At 38.5% G+C, this 21,109-nt stretch overlaps 2 protein-coding genes across 16 annotated transcripts in view; one reads left to right on the top strand and one right to left on the bottom strand.

Annotated features, from left to right (window-relative positions):
- Positions 1–10,913, bottom strand: part of DDB2 (damage specific DNA binding protein 2) — a 36,080-nt gene extending 25,167 nt beyond the window's left edge. Inside the window, exons 1-3 of one of the 8 annotated variants that reach the window (XM_087883043.1) lie at positions 9,418–9,760; positions 2,036–2,602; positions 214–391 (exon numbers count right to left, since the gene is read on the bottom strand). In XM_087883043.1, the coding sequence (XP_087739169.1) occupies positions 214–382 (169 nt within the window). In that variant the 5' untranslated portion in view covers positions 383–391; positions 2,036–2,602; positions 9,418–9,760. Of the gene's footprint in view, positions 1–213; positions 392–1,468; positions 1,490–1,595; positions 3,109–9,417; positions 9,900–10,620 lie in introns of those variants that run through there. The other 7 variants (XM_087883042.1, XM_087883052.1, XM_087883056.1 and 4 more) reach the window with 7 other exon arrangements.
- PACSIN3 (protein kinase C and casein kinase substrate in neurons 3) overlaps positions 8,734–21,109 on the top strand; it is a 39,570-nt gene continuing 27,194 nt past the window's right edge. For 3 of the 8 annotated variants that reach the window (XM_034417529.3, XM_087883091.1, XM_087883084.1), the window contains exon 1: positions 10,000–10,139. Coding sequence is in view for 4 of the 8 variants with exons in the window: in XM_060687571.2 (XP_060543554.2) it covers positions 10,289–10,313 (25 nt within the window). In the remaining 4 variants the exon portion in view is untranslated. Of the gene's footprint in view, positions 9,063–9,999; positions 10,314–21,109 lie in introns of those variants that run through there. The other 5 variants (XM_060687573.2, XM_060687572.2, XM_060687574.2 and 2 more) reach the window with 3 other exon arrangements.

The following is a 21,109-nucleotide window of genomic DNA, read 5'->3' on the forward strand; positions in this document are numbered from 1 at the left end:
AAGAACCTGTTCAAATTTGTAAGATGTAGAATAAAAAGTATCAATAAAATACACCTCTCAAGCAAATTAATTAGAAGCAGCAAGTCTTTCTCAATAATCAGTACATTGTTTACCTCCATGTGATGGATTTCAGTTTGCCAAATAATTACTAAATCATTTACATGACCATTTTTGCAGTCCCTGGTATAAAAAAAGAGCTATGGCACTGGTTACCTGTTTCTTGCAGTTGTTTGGTTTTCCTCACAAATATTTTTTTTGCTTGTAACTCATTATCCGGTTCTGCATGGTCTCGCTTCCTTTTTCCAGATGATTTTGACACTTTTTCTGATTGATGCTCACGTGGATTCAGATGCTCATCCTTTGACTGCTTCCTAGAACCCATTTTGTTCAACTGAAAAAAGCAATGTAATAGGAGTCATCAGAAAACTAAGCATTTGATCTTTTTGAAGTCAAGTTTCTCTGCTACTACAAATTCTTATTTAAACTTTTTAAAAATTATATTTATATTCAGTATTTCTTCCATTTGGTACTCAAGGCTGCTTATGTGGCCTTCCAACCTACCGATACATCATATTCAGGCCTGGCCAACCCATGCCAATTTACTTCCAACTTGTGGCAGTCTCTAAAGGTATTCCACAGAAAGCCTCTTATTTGCTACTTATTTCTAAATTGTTCCTGTTCTATACTAGAGGAAAAACTAGATAACTTTTCATTAAGTCCCCCATCTAATTATGGTGTGGCTTTACATATATTAAAGCAGAGAAAGTAGAAGACATTTGCTTCAGTCTTATTACTCTGAATTACAAATGCAATTTTTACTTAAAAATAAACTGTCTTTAATGGCCCTCATTTCTATCTAATCTCCAGTTTTACTAGCTTAGCCTTTACATCTACTTGTACTGTTTTTTTTTCTTAAAGACTGAAAAGCAAACAATCAATTTAAAGCATAATTCTGCCTTGACAATCTACTAAAATTTAAACAGGCGGCATCTAATTATCCTAGCCCAGATTCAGATGTATGCAAGTAAGGAGATATGGCTTGTCCTCAGTTTTATAATTGCCATTTTCTCCTAGTAAATAACTGGATTGTCCCATCTTCATCCTGTGTCTCAATTCAGTTCAGAAAATGGATGAGCTTTCCTCAACCCAGCAAACTCTGGATGTGCAAGATTACAAAACCTATCAGCACAGCCAATATAATGTATACAGGGTTTTGTGTTCAAGATTATGAAAGTTGTACAGACAATCTGGAGGGCACCAGATTAGAAAAAAGCTATAACAATGCATTCAAAACAGGAGCATACCGATATATGCAATTTAGGTTTTTTTTACAGAAATGTTTCTAACCACATCCTAAGGCCAGTGATTTTTGTATTTCCTTTCCATATGTCACATTCATCAACAGAACAAAGTTCTGTCGAAATTTTTAAAAAGGTCAGAAAGAAGCCAAACTGATACATCACATTACCTCCTCCTCTACCATGTAGCATTTTCTTAAGAGAAAAAAGACTTCTAGACTCCCATGCAGCTAAGGAATTGCGAGACTGCTAGACTGCACTCCTGTCTGAGTTTAGGACAAGTTCTCTACATCTAACCTGCTAAAACGCAGCTTTGGGATCCTGGTGCAGAGAAGTCTCTCTCTCTTTCTCCCCCTCGCCAAACACACACATTTCCACACACAAAGGTGTGTTTTGCCATCAGCATAGAGCAAGGAGTATAATCCGTTCGAAACGCTTTCTCTCTCCTACTCAAGACTTTACTTATAGGCACCCGAAACTTCTTTCTTCTGATATACTCAAGGGCTGACTTACTCGGAAACGCAAAGCCCATTCAGAAATGGAAAGAGGACCAGGAAGTCGGTCATCAGCATTAGCAGGACGCCCAGCTGCAAGGCAAAGGCTATACACGTGCCCAAAGCAAAGAAACCCTCTCTCCAAGGCACGAGACTCTGGGACAGGCCGAGGAGTTAGAAAGAAAACAGCAACTGCACGGCCAAGAGTATTTGGGGGGGGGGGGGAAAGAGACCTCTCCTCACCTGGAGTCTCGCGACCTAGCTTGCACGTTCCCCCGTAGCAATGCCGAAGCTCGCCGGGATAGGCAACCCCCACTCAGGCACTTGCCTCCAGGAATCTCTCTCGATAGTTTCATAACCTGGCGAGGAGGAGGAGGAGGAGGAGCGAGGGAGCGAGAACGAAAACAGTGAAGCGATTTACGCGGGAAACCCGTTTGCGTTCCGGCCAGGCCTAGAAACGGAGCGACGGGCCTCGTTCGCCAAGGTTCCCTCTCGCCGATAGGGGGCACCGCAAGGAACGGGCCGCGGTCCAAGAAAGGCGAAGGGAGAAAGTTTATGGAGATTCTCAGTCATGCTGGTCATGGGTGTCCCCAAAGCTGCTTTTTTCAAGAGGCAACTGCACTTTTCTTTGTTTTTCCTGGAAGAAGCTTCTTGGATGATGAACGAAACGTCTTCCAGGAAAAACTTTAAATCCAGTTGCCTCTTGAAAAAGCACCTTTGGGGCGAGGGGAAATGCCAGGAGACATGGCTTGAATTCTCGATAGAGGGTGGGAAGAGGGGTAACTGGAGTTCAGACCACGGACCAAATAACTGAAAGAGAAGAAAAAGAGGCCCTTTCAGTCTTTCTCATAGAAATAAATAATAATAATTTGTCCATTCCCTAAACCAGTTAGGGATACAGGAGTGTAGCAGCAATTCTCTCACCCTTAGGTTGGGGGGGAGGGGGCACCTCTGACGCCGTACTTAACCACCTGGGGTTAATTTAACTGATTTAAATGACACCCTAACCGAACTACCCAAACTTATTTATTGCACAGGTTGCTAGGTTAAAAACGTGGTTGGCTAGCGGTAGTCTGTTCGTGGCAGTTTAGAAGCCTTAGTGAAAGGCATTGTAGAAAATGCAAGAATGGAAAGGAAAAGATTTTCCTAAGGAGAAGACCATGCATCAAGGAGGGGTTTGTTTTATATCCTGTAGTTCTGACACAGTAGATTTATCTTAGAATGTACGGTAGTAGTAAATAAAATAAAAATCCAGCAGTTATGTGACAGTTGAGGCAAGTGTGGATTGTTAGGTGAGTTTTCTCCAGTAAAAAGATCTACATACAGCGGAGAACAAAAGAAAGAAGAAAAACCAATGTTAGCAAGAAGGTGAGAAAACATTTGCATTACAATCTACTTTAGTATTACAGGTGTTATAGAAAATGTCCAAACATAATTTTTGATACAGTCCAGTAAGATCTACATGTCATTTTCTTAACTGCAAAGATACATTTTTCCATTTACCACACAAATTGAGTTTTTATAACCTCCTCCCACATCAGAGCTGTGCCATGAGAATCTTCAGTTCCACCCAGTTTCTTTTAGAAAAGAAAAAATCCCTTACCTAAAACAATATACTTTAAAGGAAGACAAAAAGAATTCCAAAATAGCACTTAAAGGCAGTAAGAATGGGACTGATTTTAATGGTACAGGACCAAAATTAATTCATTGTTTCTCCTTCAAATATTAAATTAAAAAATTAAAAAAAATAAAATTGCCTTCAGTTTCTTACTAAATATATTATGTGTAAATACTACATCCTTTAAATTGTAGAAAAAAACATGAAAGAACAAATGCTACTACTGTAATTGCATTTAAGAATATGGATTTAATCTACTAGAAAATAGTTTACCTACTGGTATGTGCTAGAAAATCTATCCCAAATCTACCAGTAATTTCCAGTACGTAAATTATTTTTACCAATAGGATAATATGGGTAGAGTTACTCACCTATTTAGCAATAGCAATTAGACTAATATACCACTTCATAGTGCTTCACAGACCTCTCTAAGTGGTTTCCAGTGTCAGCATATTACCACCACCACCACCACCCCCCAACAGTCTGGGTCTTCATTTTATCAATCTCGGAAGGATGGAAGGCTGAGTCAATTTTAGTTAAAATAGTTTGTGAATTGTGTGAATGCAGGCAATTGGGTTACTATAACAAATAATTATTCAGTTAACCATGAATTAGTATGTTGTGCAAATTCATTTACACATCCCACTAAACTATAGTATAGGTTATTTGGTTTTGGTTTAATATGTTGAATGAATCCAGTCAGTGTGATTGGTAAACTATGGTTGATAGACTAACCCTATCAGTAGACAAACCATGGTTTTAATAAATGCAGATTAGTGCGCATAACTTTTAGGCTCAACAACTATGCAACCAGAGTACAAGGGAAAGATGAAGTCTAAAAAAATTGAGAAGGCATTTGTTAGGGATGTTATAAAATATATTCTTCCAATAGATGACTAGACAGTTTTGCCAACAGATACACCACAATGTTTCAACCACGTTAAGAAGAAATTTGTCTTTTTTACAATTGTATTATGTAATATTAGAGGGAGTGTTTACTTTTTGATACTTTACTGTCTAAAGGGAATAGGCTATATCCACAAGTATTTTTCTCAAGGTTTTCATTACAGGCCTTGAATGCTTGCAGATAATTAAAATAAATTCAGCACCCACTTCTAAAAAATTAATATACAGATATGATCAAGAACAAGAAAAGAATTTGAAAGCTGTGTATAAATAGCTCACTTTATTTGCATCTATTGTCTTCAATTTTTTAGGTATCAGTGATACATAAATTACATACAGCTAATCTAGGAATATTAACGGGTGGAAAATATAAGCTTTTCTCTGCATAAAAAAGCAGGCTCTTAGATATTTTAGCTGCAGAGGTGGGGAAAATGAAAACTTGGCAGGATGTTAACAATGTCCATAGCTCAGTGGTAAAACCTGTTTGGTCTCAAGTTCAATCCTTTTTGCAAGTCATTAAAAGAATGAAGGGGTGGTGGGGGAGAGACCTCTGCCAAAGACTCTACAAATCATTACAATTGAACAATTGTAGATCAGATGGAGCTCTTCCTATGTGTCTTTAGCAGTTAAAAAAATGGTCCGAGAAATAATGTTTGTACTGATAGGAGGTAGCACTTTATTTTGCATATTTTTAGTTGAGATCAAGGAGGAAAAGTTTGTTTTATGCATATTCTGTCTACTTTTTCTTCTGTTCCAAGCTGGAGAGAAAAAAATGCAAGTTCAATCTTATCCCATATCATTTTAATCAAATGTCTTTCTTTAAAAGTGGTGTGCAATTCCTTAAAATTCTATATAAAAAGTAAGAAAGTAAAGCAGGCTATAGAGTTCTATTTGAAAGCCACAATTTTTGTATGATTCTTTTTATAGCATGCTAAAAGGTTATAGAGTTGGAAAAGACACTGTTTTTTTCTCAAGAAATAAAAGTTTGTTTGTAACTGCTCCAAATGAATTTCATAAAGGAAAATTTGTTCCTGCCAATTTGGGGATCAGCAGTGACACTCTACACCAGAACTACACTTTAAGTAATCAAGAACAATTAAAAAGCAGCTTCTGGATTTTGGAGAAATCTATTTTCTGAACAATGAGATGAATTCTGTAATTTCTTTTTTAAAAAAGAGGTAACTACGGTATCTTGAATTCTGTAACGAAGTATCATGGGAGGTTAAAATGCTGTTACTCTTTTGTCTTTGCATCAGTCCAATAACAAACTTGTGTCCAATAATACTTTTGCACAAAATCTCATCTGTTTATCATACCTAGAATCCAGAGAGACATTGCTGGAGATGATGGTATATATTATAATAGAGGAAGAGCATGTTACTGTGAAGTTGTTGGGGCCTGTGATGGTGCTCTTCATGTAAATATAGGGGCAAAGTAGACATCTGTTCTGGTTGTATGATTTGGTTTGGGTATTAAGATCATTTTTCCATTTCTGGTTGCTTGTGAGAATTGTTTCATGTTGGATGTAAATCAGCTTCTGTCTGTCTGTAAATATAGGCCTGCCACCCAATGCCTAGAATATGAACTGTCATTGTCTAGTATGGGTTGTAGCTTATTAATAATGCATCTGAGTGGCTTGAGCTGTGAGGTATAGGAGACAACCAGTGATATTCTATTATTCTGTTTTTGTGGTTATCTAATGGGCCATCCCTAGCTCTATTGATTTGTCTGTTGATCTTGCTGTAGGGGAAGTTCAGCCTCTGAATGCTTGTTTAAGTCCACCAAAGCATCTCTGTGAAGTGGGTCAGAACAAATGTGGTTGTAGCATACAGCTTGTATATAAATGGTAGAATTGATTATGTTTAGTATTCTAGGTGGAAGTGGTATGTGTACGTGATCTGTAAGTTCCTGTGTGACATAGTGTTTATGAGTTGATTAAATCCATGCACGGTATAAATCTACCATGACATTAAGGAAGTAGACTTGTTTTATAGATTGGTTGGCACTAAGATTGATGGTAGTGTGGAAACTGAGATGTTGATGGAATTTGATGTAAGACTTTTTTTTTAGTTGCAGATAATATCAATGAATTTCAAGGAAAAGAGATTTCAGGGAATAAGAATATAGAAGATATTAGTCTAAGTCAGTTATTAAAAAATTGGCATATTGTGTGACTACAGCCATGTTATTAATTTTCAGGTCAATATTGCCAAAGATAAAAAGGGACTCAGTGGCTCAGTGGCTAAGATGTTGAGCTTGTCGATCGAAAGGTTATTAGTTCAGCAGTTCGAATCCCTAGTGCTGCATAACGGGGTGAGCTCCCATTACTTGTCCTAGCTTCTGCCAACCTAGCAGTTTGAAAGCACGTAAAAAATGTAAGTAGAAAAATAGGGACCACCTTTGGTGGGAAAATAACAGCGTTCCGTGCACCTTTGGCATTTAGTCATGCCGGCCACATGACCACGGAGACGTCTTTGGACAGCGCTAGCTCTTCAGCTTTGAAACGGAGATGAGTACCGCCCCCTAGAGTTGGGAATGACTAGCACATACTGTATGTGCGAGGGAAATCTTTACCTTTACCTTTATTGCAAAGATAAAATACTTATGTTGTAAAGATACATAGTCTGGTATCAAACTGTTACATTGACATCAGTGATGTTCACAAAATTGTTCACAAAAACAGAACAATTGGTTGTTACCTTCAGTTCAAAAGTCAAGCCCTGAAGTGTATTATTACTGTAAGCTACAACCCATACCAAATAAACACTGTACTTTCTTAGGCATTGGGTGGCAGGCTTGCACCCAACTTGAAGCAGATTCTCACAAGCAATCAAAAACAATGGAAGATGATGTTAACATGGAAGTAGAACCTGCAACCAACCCAAATATCTATGTTGCTCCCACATTCACAACAGCAGCACCACCATTACAGGCTCCAACAACTTCACACACAAGATTAGAGCCACTTTCGCATGTACCTTCTCTCGTGTAATACATACCATCATCTGTGGGGTCCTTGGTACTCTCTGAGCTTGTTGTTTTCTGGAAAACATTTCATTACCAAACTAGGTAACAAACTTCAGTACTAGAAAGGGGTTGGATTTTCTCTTCAGCTAACAGTAAACAAGAAATCACCAAGATCACTCCCATCAACAGTGGCAGGGCAAACATTATATAAAATTCAAGCAACTCCCCACCCCTCTAACACTGATGATGTTACCTATTTTGGTAATGAGAAGCACCAAGGACCCCCAGTTCAACTCTGAGTTACAATCTTTTCTATCAATACATAGTCTGTCATCAATGTCCCAGTGGATTCTAAGTGGGACAAATAGGTCACACTGTGTACAAACCTGAACAAACATAATGTTTTTAATACACTGTAATTAAAGCTTACACCTTTCAACAAATGTATTAGTCTGAAAATATGCTATTAGATTGCTTCTGACTTTTGGATATCATACTGTAGACTAATAGTCCCCTCCTATTATTTGCACCCTAGTAAATCACCTTTGAAGAAGGATAATTATAGTTATTTAGGTTTGCTTAGTTATGGTTTTGATGCACTGATTCTTTTGGTAAGACCCACTAAATTTGACTCTCTGACTATCATTAAGTGTTGTACCTTATGATTCTTGATGAACGTATCTTTTATGTACACTGAAAGCATATGCACCAAGACAAATTCCTCGTGTGTCCAATCACACTTGGCCAATAAAAAATTCTATTCTATTTAATAAGATGTTTTAAATAAACTGCTAAGGAAAATAAGATTATGTTCCTATGGACAATTTTCTAGGACTGAACTTTCTGATAATTTATGGGAACACAAGTATTTTTCTGATACAGTGGCTAGGTTTTACACTCCTTGCTTCCTTTGGCTTAATGTAATGCCATGCACCTACTCAATGTGTACAAAATATCTTCCTATTGAGTAATTAATCAGTGACTATTTCTTACACATAAATGACTCATAAGCATTTGCATTGGGTGTGAACTTCAGTTAGAAACAAGTACTGGCGTATTTTCGTTGGCAGTAGAAGCTTAATGACTAGTAATATAGATTGGGATATTGTGTCTATTCTTCAGAAGAATACTGTCATTTGCATTACTTCAAAAAATTTAAAATCTTGCAGATATGGAAAAGTTCATAGGTCAAATGGAAAACCTTGCCTTAAATGAAATAACTATTAAACAGTGGTATATATAAAGTAAATGTAAATTTAGTCTCAAGGCATCATGATATAATAACCAATAATTTTGAAATGTGAGGATATTTTTTTAAAACGTGAGGATGGTTTTTTTTTTTAAATCGGAGACCTAACACTATTTGTTTAACAGTCCTGAATGTAACCTGAAACTATTGCAGCACCTGGTACTGCTTAATTTGAACCTTAATCATCCCCTCCCACATTCCATTTCAAGGCCCAGCATTTCAACCTTCAGTCAGCCTTTTGCCCCAGGCTTCTTTCTCTGTTTTTGTAACATCTTGTGAGATGAAGAAATATCAGGGCACTTCAAAAACTTTTATATTTTCATTACTTTTAGACTGCCCTTATAAGACTTAATAAGGATTTCTGAAGCTTTTAAAACAGAATGACAGAAGTGGAACTATATTTGTCAGAGCAAATGAGTGGACAAAAATACATTGACCACCATTGAGTTTTTCTTAGCCAGACTTTGCTCTTGGAAACAAAGTGACAGGCTGATGATTATAGGCAAGGAAGACACAAAGCAGCAGAAAAGGTAAGTTGGCTTTTCCATGTGCAATGCAACAGCTTCAATAAATGGGATTCTTCATACTTATGACTTATTGCTGTCCTTCTGAAGACAGCTTGAGAACAGTGTCCATAGGAATCATAAGTTGTTGGGGTTTTCTGTTTGTTTTGGTAGAGAGGAGTTGACTGGAAAACTCTCCACCTAACTCAAAGAACATTTAAATGCTATCTTTAGGCGTATTTGTTTAATGGCTTACTAGATAAATACGGCCTGTTTACCTAAATAAGTGCAGTAGCTATTTTTAAAATGGATATTGCAATCTTAGATATTGCAATAGTTTTTCTCTCTGTCATATCTTCCTGTAATAAATGAGCATGCTTACCAAGCAAAGTATCTCATCGAGGGCTCGTGTAATCTACTGAGAGGGGGACGGGTTCTGCGGTCGGAGATACGTGAAACTGACGCCCGGGCGTAAGCTCTTGTGCCTAACCCTAGAGGTAGGACTGGAAGGGTTCGATTACTCATTGGCAGCTCCGCGCTTTCCACACGTGCAGAGGCGCTGCTGCTCCGATGGCGTCCCAGCCCTCAGCCCACAGATTTTCTTTCTTCCAAAATTGGGTGGATACCGACTCTCTCGCCCCATTTCCAGGATGGCCAGCTCAGTCACCACGGCTGCTGGGCAGGGCCTCGGTTCATCCCCAGAGCGGCAGCGGGCTAATTGGATCAGAAAGTCCCTCCCGCCCCGTTGCGGGCAGGGGGGTGGAGGAAACTCCGCGTTTTTCCCGGCTTCCTAAAGCCAGGCCTCCTTTGCCCAGAGCAGACCAGCTCCCGCAACGTCCTCCTGGAAGCCTCGGGGGTTTGCCCAAGTCCGCCCATCGCCCGGGAGGCGGGCCAGGCCCCTTTCGCTGGACGTCCAGCAGCTTGAAATAGGGGGAGGGGCTAGCTCGGCCCGAAGAGATCGCTCGCCGGAGCCAGCCGAGAGGGAGGCGGATTGATCCAGCCTGAAGGGCTTGCGGAAAGGTGCCTTCCCTTCCCGCCTGTTGCACCGGAGGAGCCCTGAGACTTTCCGCTCAGCGGGAATCCTCAGAGCAGCCGTCGGAAGAGGTGAGTCTCCTAGTAACCCTGCTCCCCGGGGGCTATAGCGGGGCTCCAGTTAATTGCGGCTCCCTGTGCCTGCTGAGCTGACTCCCCCAAGCCGAAGAGAGGCTTCTGAGCGGAGGGGCTCCTACACCCTCCCCCCCCATCATTGGGAAATGCCTCTTGGACCTGGCTTCCCGAGTAAGTACGAGGGCGCCCATATTCCCCTGGCTCGTTTTCCGTCGCGCTCGGCTGTTCGGGAAAAAAGGGGTCCTGGAAGTGGGAAGACAGAGGGCGATTGTCCTCGCTCAGCTGCTGTGCCGGGGAGGGAAGAGCGGCCGGAGCTCAGGGGGGGCGGAGGGGAGCCGCGATCGGCACGGGGGGCTGTTCGCTCTTCTTTGCAGCCCTCGCTGCCTCCCGGCCGTGGTTTTGGATCTCCCTCCCACGTTGCTCGCTGCGGGCAGGGAGGGAACAGAACAGCTGTCCCGGTTGAAACTGCCACACCTACCGCTGAGTTTCTGCCGAAGAAGGCATCGTCTGCGCGTACTTGATTCGTATCCCCGATTCCCCCTATCGGAAAGTTTTGTTTCGTTGCCGAGTGGGGAGTTTTAATTCTAAAACCGACCTTCAGTGTTTGGTGCGTCCCTCGGTTCCTCGGCAGGGTCTTCGGAGCGGAAATCCATTTGCTGCGATGCAGCCTGAGTGGAAAAGAGGAAGACGGGAGGTGGGAGAGGGGTCTCCATTGTGAAGGCTAGAATGGCAGGAGCTGCTTCTGCTGAAAGGCGAAGCTCCGGGTCCCTCAAGGAGTTAGCACAACTCTTGTTAAATAGAAGGGGCAGAATTAGCTGTGGGAAACCTTCGCCCTGCTCCAGGCTTGTACTTTTACAGGACCCAGGCAACAGTGTTGGCTGTTTGTAACTTTTATTTTTCCCATCTTCATAAAAACCAGTGTTAAGCAACTATAGGTGCACCGTAGGAGCTTTCCATCTGGAAGCACCTGTAGCTTCAAGTCTAATAATCCTCTTCTTCCTGCTGTTGTACTTTCAAATACTGCATCCTGCCTTTAATAATACCTTGATATTTGACAGAAATAATCCAAAAACAACTTAGAATATTTGTCATTTGCTTACTCACCATATGCTCAAGGTGAGAGAATTAAATAAGTGTATCTGTTTAAATGGGATATGCCCCAATCGGCCTGAGAGCATATTAGCGTATCATAACATGATGGAATTTGAAGGGACAGTGGAACTATGATCTCGATTATGCCACAAGTTCCCACTTTTCTAGAGATGACTGATGTCAAATAACAGGAGCCACCAGAAGGATAAAAGTTGAAACTCTTATAGTAATAAAATGGGAATTATACTGCTTCAGACTTCCACTGATGGTTTGTGTTGGAAATAAACTTCTTTTTAACTGGGAAATAGATCTCTCAAAATCTTGGACAAGCAGAATCCAGGTGTATTCTTAGCTCTTGTGACTTCGTTATTGGGCTTCAAAAATTCTGGACTTGTCTGATCAGAAGGAAAGAGATTCATATGGCTGCACTCATATTTTTACACATACTATCTGTGTTTTGTCCTTTCTTGACTTGGAAGAGGTCAGAAGCTCTTCAAGACAAATGTCAGAGGAATTTTGCAAGCTGTATAAACTGAACCAGTCTAACAGCTTTCTGTGCCAACCGAAGTTTCTTTACTTATTCTATTTCTTTGAAGAGTTAGTCAAATAAGAGAGAAAGCCTGGAGTGCTTCAAATATCTTTTTCTGAATTTTTCATGGCTTCAAAAGATGATGTAAGATCCAAGCAGCTATAAGACTATTTATATTGGAATATCTGTTTTTAGTAATACGTAATAATATAAACCTGCCTGAGGATTTCTTGTCTTGTGAATAGAGTTGAAATCTTATTTTAAAAATGATGTCATTTAATTAGATTTTTCTCTGCACACTATGCATTACGTCTCTTAACATAGAGAATAAAAATGACAATGACTGGATTGCATCTATAATGTAGAGAATAAAATTACACTGACTCACCTAACTCTAGGCATGAGCTGAAGTGGAGCAGAAATGGAATTCTTTATGGTATGTTGCACAATAAAATACCTGATGTTTTATTGAAGGCTTGTTTGTTCCAGCCCTTGTTCCATGGCTTCTGACAGCTATGACGACTGAAGAAACAAAATGATTACTTAACCTCTCACAAATGCTAGCTAGGAGGTAGAAATATATGAGATATTCTACAGATTTGTGTGTTTTTGTCACAGGAGCCAAGATTAGGCAGTAATTTCAGCTAAGCACTTTATTCCCCCTCCCCCACTCCTTTACTTGGATTCCTGAATACAGAATATCATACCTTCTCCAGCATTTCAAGCATGGATGTGTGCTATTTTTTCTAGAACAACAGAAACAAGCTTCTCGTGTGAGGCATTTAACCTCACAAATTTCCCAAGGGTGGGAGGTGAGCCTAATTTTTCAAGATGACTGAGATGCTATCTATATAGCCAGAGAAAAGTTATTTTGTGTGCTTTTAAGTAAAACAAATTTGCCATTATAGCTTGTGGGAACAATATTTCTAGGTTTGAGCCAGGATGTAAAGAATCACTAACTGTGTGACTTACAACTGTCTCTGATTTTTGGGACAAATAGCCTAGGCTTCATGTTCCTTCGGTACCTAAGGGGTGAGATCTTATTGCATAATTGGAACAAGCCTGTGTTAAGGTAGAGACACATGTTTTTTTTTTTGTTTTTTTTTAAATTTTGATTTATATGCCGCCCTTCTCCGGAGACTCAGGGCGGCTTACAATGCCCTAAGCAATAGCCTTCATTCTTTTGTATATTTATACAAAGTCAGTTATTGCCCCCACAAACTGGGTCCTCAATTTACCTACCTTAGAAAGGATGGAAGGCTGAGTCAACCTTGAGCCTTGGCGAGATTCGAACCCTGCAGTAATTGCAGGCAGCTGTTAAAGGACACTAGCTCTTGGGATCCTTGAATGCTCTCTGAGTGTGATTGTTTGCTTGCAAATATTTCACTGTCTGACTAGGTGACATCTGTGCGAGCGAGTGTGGGGTTCACGCCTTGTTTATTATATAGTATATACAGTAGCTTGCCCTGTCTGTTTGAAATCCATTGTATGCATCGTATACAGGTAGTGACTTACAACCATTCATTTAGTAACTGTTTGACGTAACAACAGCGCTGAAAAAAGTGACATGACTGGTTCTAACACAACTGTTGCAGCATCCCCACAGTTACACGATCAAAATTTGGGCACTTGGCAATAGGCATATATTTATGATGGTTGCATCATAATTGGTGGGGTCACATTGCCAGTTGCAAACTTCCCAGTGGGAAGCTAGATACAACAATCCAGCAACAATAATCATATAATTCACATAACAACTGCAGTGATTTACTGTAACTATAACTGCCTTTGTGATGGAATTTTTGGGCTCAATTGTGGTCGTAAGTTGAGGACCGCCTCTACATTGTATATAGGTTCCATAAATCATGAATATAGAAAGGAGGACTATAACTGAATTAAAGCAAACTATTAAATTTGATTTAGCTATTTCCTAGTTTTTTTTAATTAACTGAGATTTGGGCGAGGCTAAAATGCCTTTGTAGATTCTTCAGGATTTAATAGAGAGATTATTTATATTCTGCCACAACCAAAAATTATACCCTGTGCACAATGGATAATCCACTGTTGCTTAATTCTAGAGCATAAGGATGGTTGACACAAAAAGCTCACAAAATTGCATATCACAACTATTCACATTGTTATTAAATTCTTAACATATCTATGGGTGAATTTTCAGCAAATGATTCAGTTCTTCCATAGAGGATATTATTCAGACATGTCATAGATTATCAATATGTGAGACTTGGTTATTTACTATAAACTTTATTTATAAAGATGCTCTTTTTTTCTGAGGATAAAAAGAAACCAAAATGTAGATTGAGCTAAGGAATCTGTAAATAAAATCTTGCAAGCTAGAGTATTCTTGTTTCAGGGAAGTTTTCGTATAAACTAGCTGCCTTTCCTTAAAACATTCATTTTAAGAATGTTTTGAGTTCTGTTACATTTCAATAAAAGTTTTTATTATTTGAACTACATATAGAAAAAGCTCTAAGATTCACATTGCGCAAAGAGAAACCATTCTTGGCCAAGAAACTCTTCTTGTAGTTGATAACTGTGTTACAGAATCTACATGGCAGATTTGGAATAACCTATCAAATGAATTTCCAATGTCAACCCATAAACAGTCACGCTTTTGAGAATATAAAAGTTGTCCCTTTCTGCTGTAACCGTTATACTACTGCTTCATGGGTTTTTATTATCTTGGATAGGAAGAAGAGAGCTGTGAATGTTGGTTTGTCATTTGGACTAACACTTTCCTTGCTTGAACCACAATCTACAGAAGCTGTAGCGAATCTTCCTACACAGTTGTTTACTGTATAGCTATTATTGAGCTGTCATGTCAATAGATGTATTTAGGCATAATCTGGGTCACTTGACATGGAAATCACATGTCTCAGCATTGGATGTTTAAATGCACGGCACTGTATTAAGAGTAATTTTCTGGATATTTGCATTGTAGTATTGGGTATTATGTGCGGCATAATTGGATGTTTAAACGCATGGCTCTACATTGTAATTTTCTTGATATTTGTTGTATTGGGTATTATCTGTGGCATAATCATGGTAGGTTACAAAGAGTTTCTTTCACAAGTTAGCCATCCTTCGCATACTTTACAACAAGTTGAGACAATATTTCTGCTATGCAGGAATTAAAATTTTGTAGGCATGTCTAAGATTCTCAAGTCACGTGATTTAAGAATACAGCAAACCTTTGATTTAATAAACTAATAGAGGGCAGAACCGTCAGATTCAAATTCATTTAAATGTCAGTTGAATAGGATTGTAATACAAGAGAAAAATCTGAAATGGGATTTAATGCATACATCGAAGGGTGTAACAACTGCATAAAATGATGAATAGTTTGTATATTGCATCTAAAGACTGCTAAAGTAAGGTCAGTTAATTAAAGATTAAATGCAGTTAGAAATATATACAGCTGCTTGTATGTAGATGTCCTCTCATGGACTATAAACTAAAAGATTTTATTTGTAAGCAGAGTTGTGCCCATGTATTGACAGGATTTCTTAATTTTCCAGTCACTTGATATGTATCATATTAAGTACTATCTCAGTAATCATCACAACAAATGTCTTAGCTTACTAGTATCCCTGTGTTAAAACAGAATGGAAGTAATAAAGACAAGTGACTCTTACTAAGATAAAGCAGTAAATTCATGGGTGGATTAATAATTGCAGTAGAATAATATACTGTGTATTTGTTAGTCCTGATATATTAACATTTTCATCCCTATAAACAATAGAGACCCAATTACATGCAATTATTACTATTGTATTCGTGTAGGTTAGCTACCCTTGAAATATCTTCACTATACACTCGAAGTATAATTCTGTCCAACTCAGAGTATCATTTCCTATATATTACATTCCTACATTAGCGATTGTACAGTCTCAGAATGTGGAATACAAAAGTAATATTTCATTTATAGGTTGCTTGTTGCAAATTTTTTCAATACAAGTTGTCTCTAGGTACAACCTCATTCTCCAAATTGGGGAAAAAAAGAATCTTGGTCCTAACTACACTTGATGTCTACCAGTGTTTTCTTCATATGTGTATATATTACTGGTGGTCCTTGATTCACAATTACAATTGGGGCCAGAATTTCCTTTGCTAAGCAAGGTGGTTGTTAAGGGAGTCACACCTTATTTTATGACCTTTTTCTCTCTTTTTTTTTTGCCACGGCTTTTAAGCAAATTACTATAGTTAAGTGAATCATATGGTTATTAAGTGAATCTAGCTTCCCTCATTGACTTTGTTCTTGGAAGCTGGCAGGAAATGTTGCCGGTTCCAATCACATGATCCCAGGATACTGAAACTGTGTAAAATATATGACAGTTGCCAACGGCCCAAATTTTGATCACGAGACAGTGGGGATGTGTGACAGTTGTAAGGGCAAGGACCAATCATAAACCATAAGTCACTTTTTTCAAGGCTTTAGTGGTTGACGAATGAATGGTGGTTAAGTTAAGCATTACCTGTGTTCCCATACAATTTATATATACATTTAGAAATTTTCAGTGTAGCAAAATATACAAAGCAAACAGGAACAAAGATAGAAAAATGTGAGAGAGAAAAGAACAGCTTTAAAAAAAAGAAAGAAAACAAAACATTTATGCCTTCTACTTTTATTTCTGTTACGTAATTATTCCCTTAACCTTTCTCAAACCTCTTCATCCCTTTTTGGTGTCTACCAGAGTTTTCAGTTATTCACTAAAACAGGAATTGTGCAATATCTTTTTGGAGCTGATGTCTGTATTTCATAATTTAACATGCTGCAGAGGAAGGATGTCAGACCATGAGGAAAAAAGTGACGAGTGGGGATAAAAATTTAGTCAGCATTAAGTTAAATACGGTGTAATTACTCCCCTCTCACTCGAGACACAAATGATCAGACTCAAATTATCCTACTTTGGAAGCCTCATACAAAGGCCTAGCTCCTTCGAAAAGGCTCCAGTGCTGGGAAAGATGGAAGGAAAGAGATGAAGAAGGTGACCAGCAGCAAAGTGAATTGGACTCAGTTACAATGGCAATTAGTGCACCGTTAAAAGACCTGAAAGTTCAGATTAGGCAGAGGTCATCACAGAGAAAATCTATCGATGTAGTCACTAAAAGTTAGTACCAATTTGATGACACATAATCATTCCTCGTGTATTCAATAATTGTCCTGCCTGTCAATTACAATTCAGGGAGAAATTTTGTAGGGCCTCAAGGGAGGCTGCACCCAATAATTTGGGAGTAATGTGTACTCCTGAGACCCCAGGTTGTGTGCCTGTAATTAAAAACAGTAATTATGTTATATATTGCACATGGTTTTTAAAGCACAATGTTAATGATTCTTGTCAAAACTGAAAGTGGAAACAGTTAAATATAACAATTTTCTTTTAAAGAACCTGATTAACGTCATTCAAACTATTAAGAATAACTTTTATAATAATTATTTTTATATAATTCAAATGTTCTTCTCACTAAGCAGCACATTACTAGTCTCTTTCATTGATATATTAGCTTCTACAACCTTAAATCTTCACATGTGTTGTCTGTATTTCAAAAATGTAAACTTACTCTAGTACTTTTAATTTTGATTGATTTTTTTTTATCCCTAATCTGTAATTTTAAGGTTTGAGTTGATTGTCTTACATTAATAATAGCATTATATACTGGGTTCTTTTAAAACACTCATTACTTTTAATATTAATGGATTAATAGCATGAAAATTGATAACCCAGTTTTAGATGTTTTGAATGCTTAGAGTTATAGATGTTTACAGGGTTCATATAGCAATGTTTTTAAAAGTATGTTCCATACTCAAAAGGTTTTGTGACCAGGGGTGGGTTCTAAATTTTTTTACTACCGGTTCTGTGGGTGTGGCTTATTTTGTGGGCATGGCTTGATGGTCATGTGACAATTCTTTAGGATTTAGCAGAGGTACTGGTCTACCAGGCTTTTAACTGCTTGCAGAGCTGTACCAGTCTACTCATTTGTTTTTGCAGGCACCGGTCGTCTCATTTGTTTTTGCAGGCACCGGTCTACTCATTTGTTTTTGGAGGCACTGGTCTACCCATTTATTTTTGGAGGCACTAGTCTATCCATTTATTTTTGGAGGTACCGGTCTACCACCACACTGCCTTTTAACACTGATAGCTGTAGGGCGGCCCTTTGAAGCCCCGCAGCAAGAGTTTAAACTGTTTTTTTCTTCTAGCCGATCAGCTGGGATTTGGCAGGCAGCAATAGATTGGGGGCGGGGCCAAATAAAAGGTAAGAATAACGGGGGGCAGGAGAGCGGGGGGACGGTGACATCATATCATCACCGCTACTGGCTCGGCGGAACCGGGAGGAACCCACCCCTGCTTGTGACTATTATGGCAATTCAGATTATTTTCTTTGTCAAATCTTACTTCATACATTGAAATGTCTGCACATGCAATTCATACATTTCTAATTGACCGGCATTATTGCGAATAACATAAAATTGTGTTATATAAAGATACTTTTTAAAAAAAATAAAGTATTATTAACATGTTTTTGATTTCTCTACCTTTTTTAAAGTGGAGAGAAATACATATTCCTATTTTTTTTTTTACAAAAAGCTGCTCCATGGTCTTGACAAGTTTATCACTATAATAATTTTCCAGCCATAGAAGTTTAGCTTTAGTATTTGAGCCAAGGGCTGCCGCTTTTGAAACGGAAGTATATCACAAACAGGCACCATGACCTAGATCTAGAAACTACTTTTGCTAATCATCTTGACAAAAATCTGTAGAGACAATAGCTGAAATAGAAACCATTGGTTTAAAATTAATTTTTTTCAGAACCTAGATCAATGTATCTTTCCACAACAGTGATGTATTTAAGGAAAAACTGCATTTTTCCAGGTATATGTTATATGGTAAGAGAGCCAGTGTACTGTAGTGGTTGAGAGCATCAGCCTAGGAACCAGGAGACCATGTGCTTCCTTAGGCACCGAAATCATTCAGTCTCTGTTGGTCCTCAGACAGCATCAAGCTCTGCAACAAGCTGGCTAAAGAACAAATCTTTTATCACATCATGCATTGGTGGTATCACCATGAGAATTAGGCAAGCACATTTTTTTGAATGCTAAAAAGAAGAAAGCTGTGTTTCCAGGGAATGCAGTGGAGCTGATTTTCTGTGCCAAGATGCCACTTCTGTTAAAAATAAGTATAATGAATCAATGTATTAGGAAAAGGCTTTATTTCATGTAATATAATTGTTTCATATTATGAGGAAAAAATCATCATATTGAAAGTGAATGGGTGGTTAGCTATGGAACAGTTTTAGGAATTGCAACCTGGCCTTACAAAAGATAACATGATTTCTTTATTCTTAACCATCAGGGATCTTCAAGGCTTTTTCAGCATATGGCAATATATACAGTATATATCATTTTGTTGCAAGTAACGGTTTCTGTTATTGGTATAGGAATAATACAAGATAACTTTTAAAATTAAAGCAAATTGTTGATTTTTGTATGGTGACATCTAAGCAGATCAGTAAGGAAGCAAAAGATCAAATCAAAAGAAGAAAATACAATTATACACTTTTACAAGGAATAATTTAAAGGGAAATGGAATGCAAGATAAACAGGAATGTATGTTGCAGAATTGGAAGAATTAGGCCTTAAAGCCTAATGTTCAATCAGTGGTTGCATTCACAGATTGTATTCAGATATAATTTGTTTAAGCAACAAATGATGTTGCTTAAACAAATTATATCTGTTGGCTGAGTTCTTATTGTATAAGAACCAAGATTAAACCATGATTGCAAACCTCTCTGATTCATACAACATATGCTATAAATCTCCTAATGACTTAGAATGTTATGTGAACCCAGTCAAGAGTGAAGGGCACTGCTATATAAAGCAGCAACTATATGTTGGTGCACCCGGTGCACCAACTGGTCCAGAGTGCGGCCGTGCAGGGGATTATGGGAGCGACAAGGCGCTCCCATGTGACACCCCTCCTGCACGAGCTGCACTGGCTTCCGGTGGTCTTCCAGGTGCGCTTCAAGGTGTTGGTGACTACCTTTAAAGCGCTCCATGGCTTAGGGCCTGAGTATCTATGAGACCTCCTCCTGCCGCCAATAGTCTCCCACCGGCCAGTACGCTCGCACAGAGAGGGCCTCCTCAGGCTGCCGTCGGCCAGACAATGTCGGCTGGCGACCCCCAGAGGGAGAGCCTTCTCTGTGCCGGCACCTGCCCTTTGGAACGACCTACCCCTAGAGATACGTATGATCCCGGATCTCTGGACTTTTCGTCGGGCCCTTAAAACTCACTTATTTCATCTAGCCGGGCTGGCTTGATCCCATCTTTCGGTTTTAATTCGTAATTGATTTTATTGGGGTGTTTTTAAATTGTGGGCCGAAACTATTTAATATCTTTTTAAATTGTTTTAAATTTTGTATGTTATGTTTTTACCTTGGCTGTTCACCGCCCTGAATCCTGCTGGAGAAGGGTGGTATAAAAATCAAATTAAATAAATAAATAAATAAATGTTACATTCTCCAAAAAAATGCATTTCCCTTTTTTGGAAAGAATATATTTTCGAAAAAAAGGTAGAGTACCTCCATCCTGATTTTCCAATCCTAATTTCCAAAATAGCTATAGTACATTCTTTGTGGTGAATCCTTGGATGTGGTTTTTGTTTAAAGAAGAGTGCTACATCCTGTTTAAGATTGAGAAAAGTGGTAAACTAATAACATCTGGCCTCCTTCCTGTGTTGAGCAAAGAGGTTTATCATGAGTGCTAGTCTTTCCCTGTATCTCTTCCATCTGTTATTCCCAGACAAGTTCTTCCCCAAAGAAGCCCTTAAAGTAATGCAGGCTGTAAGTTTTTAAGTTTGCTACTGGTGGATGGCTCTAAATGCTTACTTTGAGATTGTTTGGATTTTGTTTTTCTTGGAGGAAGCAATTTAATACGTTATTGTGGCAAATGAGTAAACAATCTATCGAAACAGAAGAACTGATCACAAATAAGCAATAAAAGCATGGAGGTCCTTACCCTTATTCTGTTTCATTAGGAAACACTTTTAGTTTAAGAAATATGTCTTTGGCCTCGGTGTTTGAATTTCCTGAACTTTTGCATATCACCACCACTGAATGCTATCAGAACTTAATGTAGGATCTAATAATAAATCATAAAAGGATTCTGGATGAACAAATGCCATCAGTTTAGTATTTATTTCATAAAGCCATCCCGTATGTGATGAAAAAATGATTGCATCTCTATTTAAATCCCTTCATGTAAAGGGCTAAATAATTATGTGAGTATTATTTTATTAAACAATCAGGTCATTTGAGCCTGCCGTACATAGAT

This window comes from Pantherophis guttatus, chromosome 1 (genome assembly GCF_059756535.1).
Source record: "Pantherophis guttatus breed Tessera chromosome 1, ASM5975653v1, whole genome shotgun sequence".
Taxonomy (NCBI): domain Eukaryota; kingdom Metazoa; phylum Chordata; class Lepidosauria; order Squamata; family Colubridae; genus Pantherophis; species Pantherophis guttatus.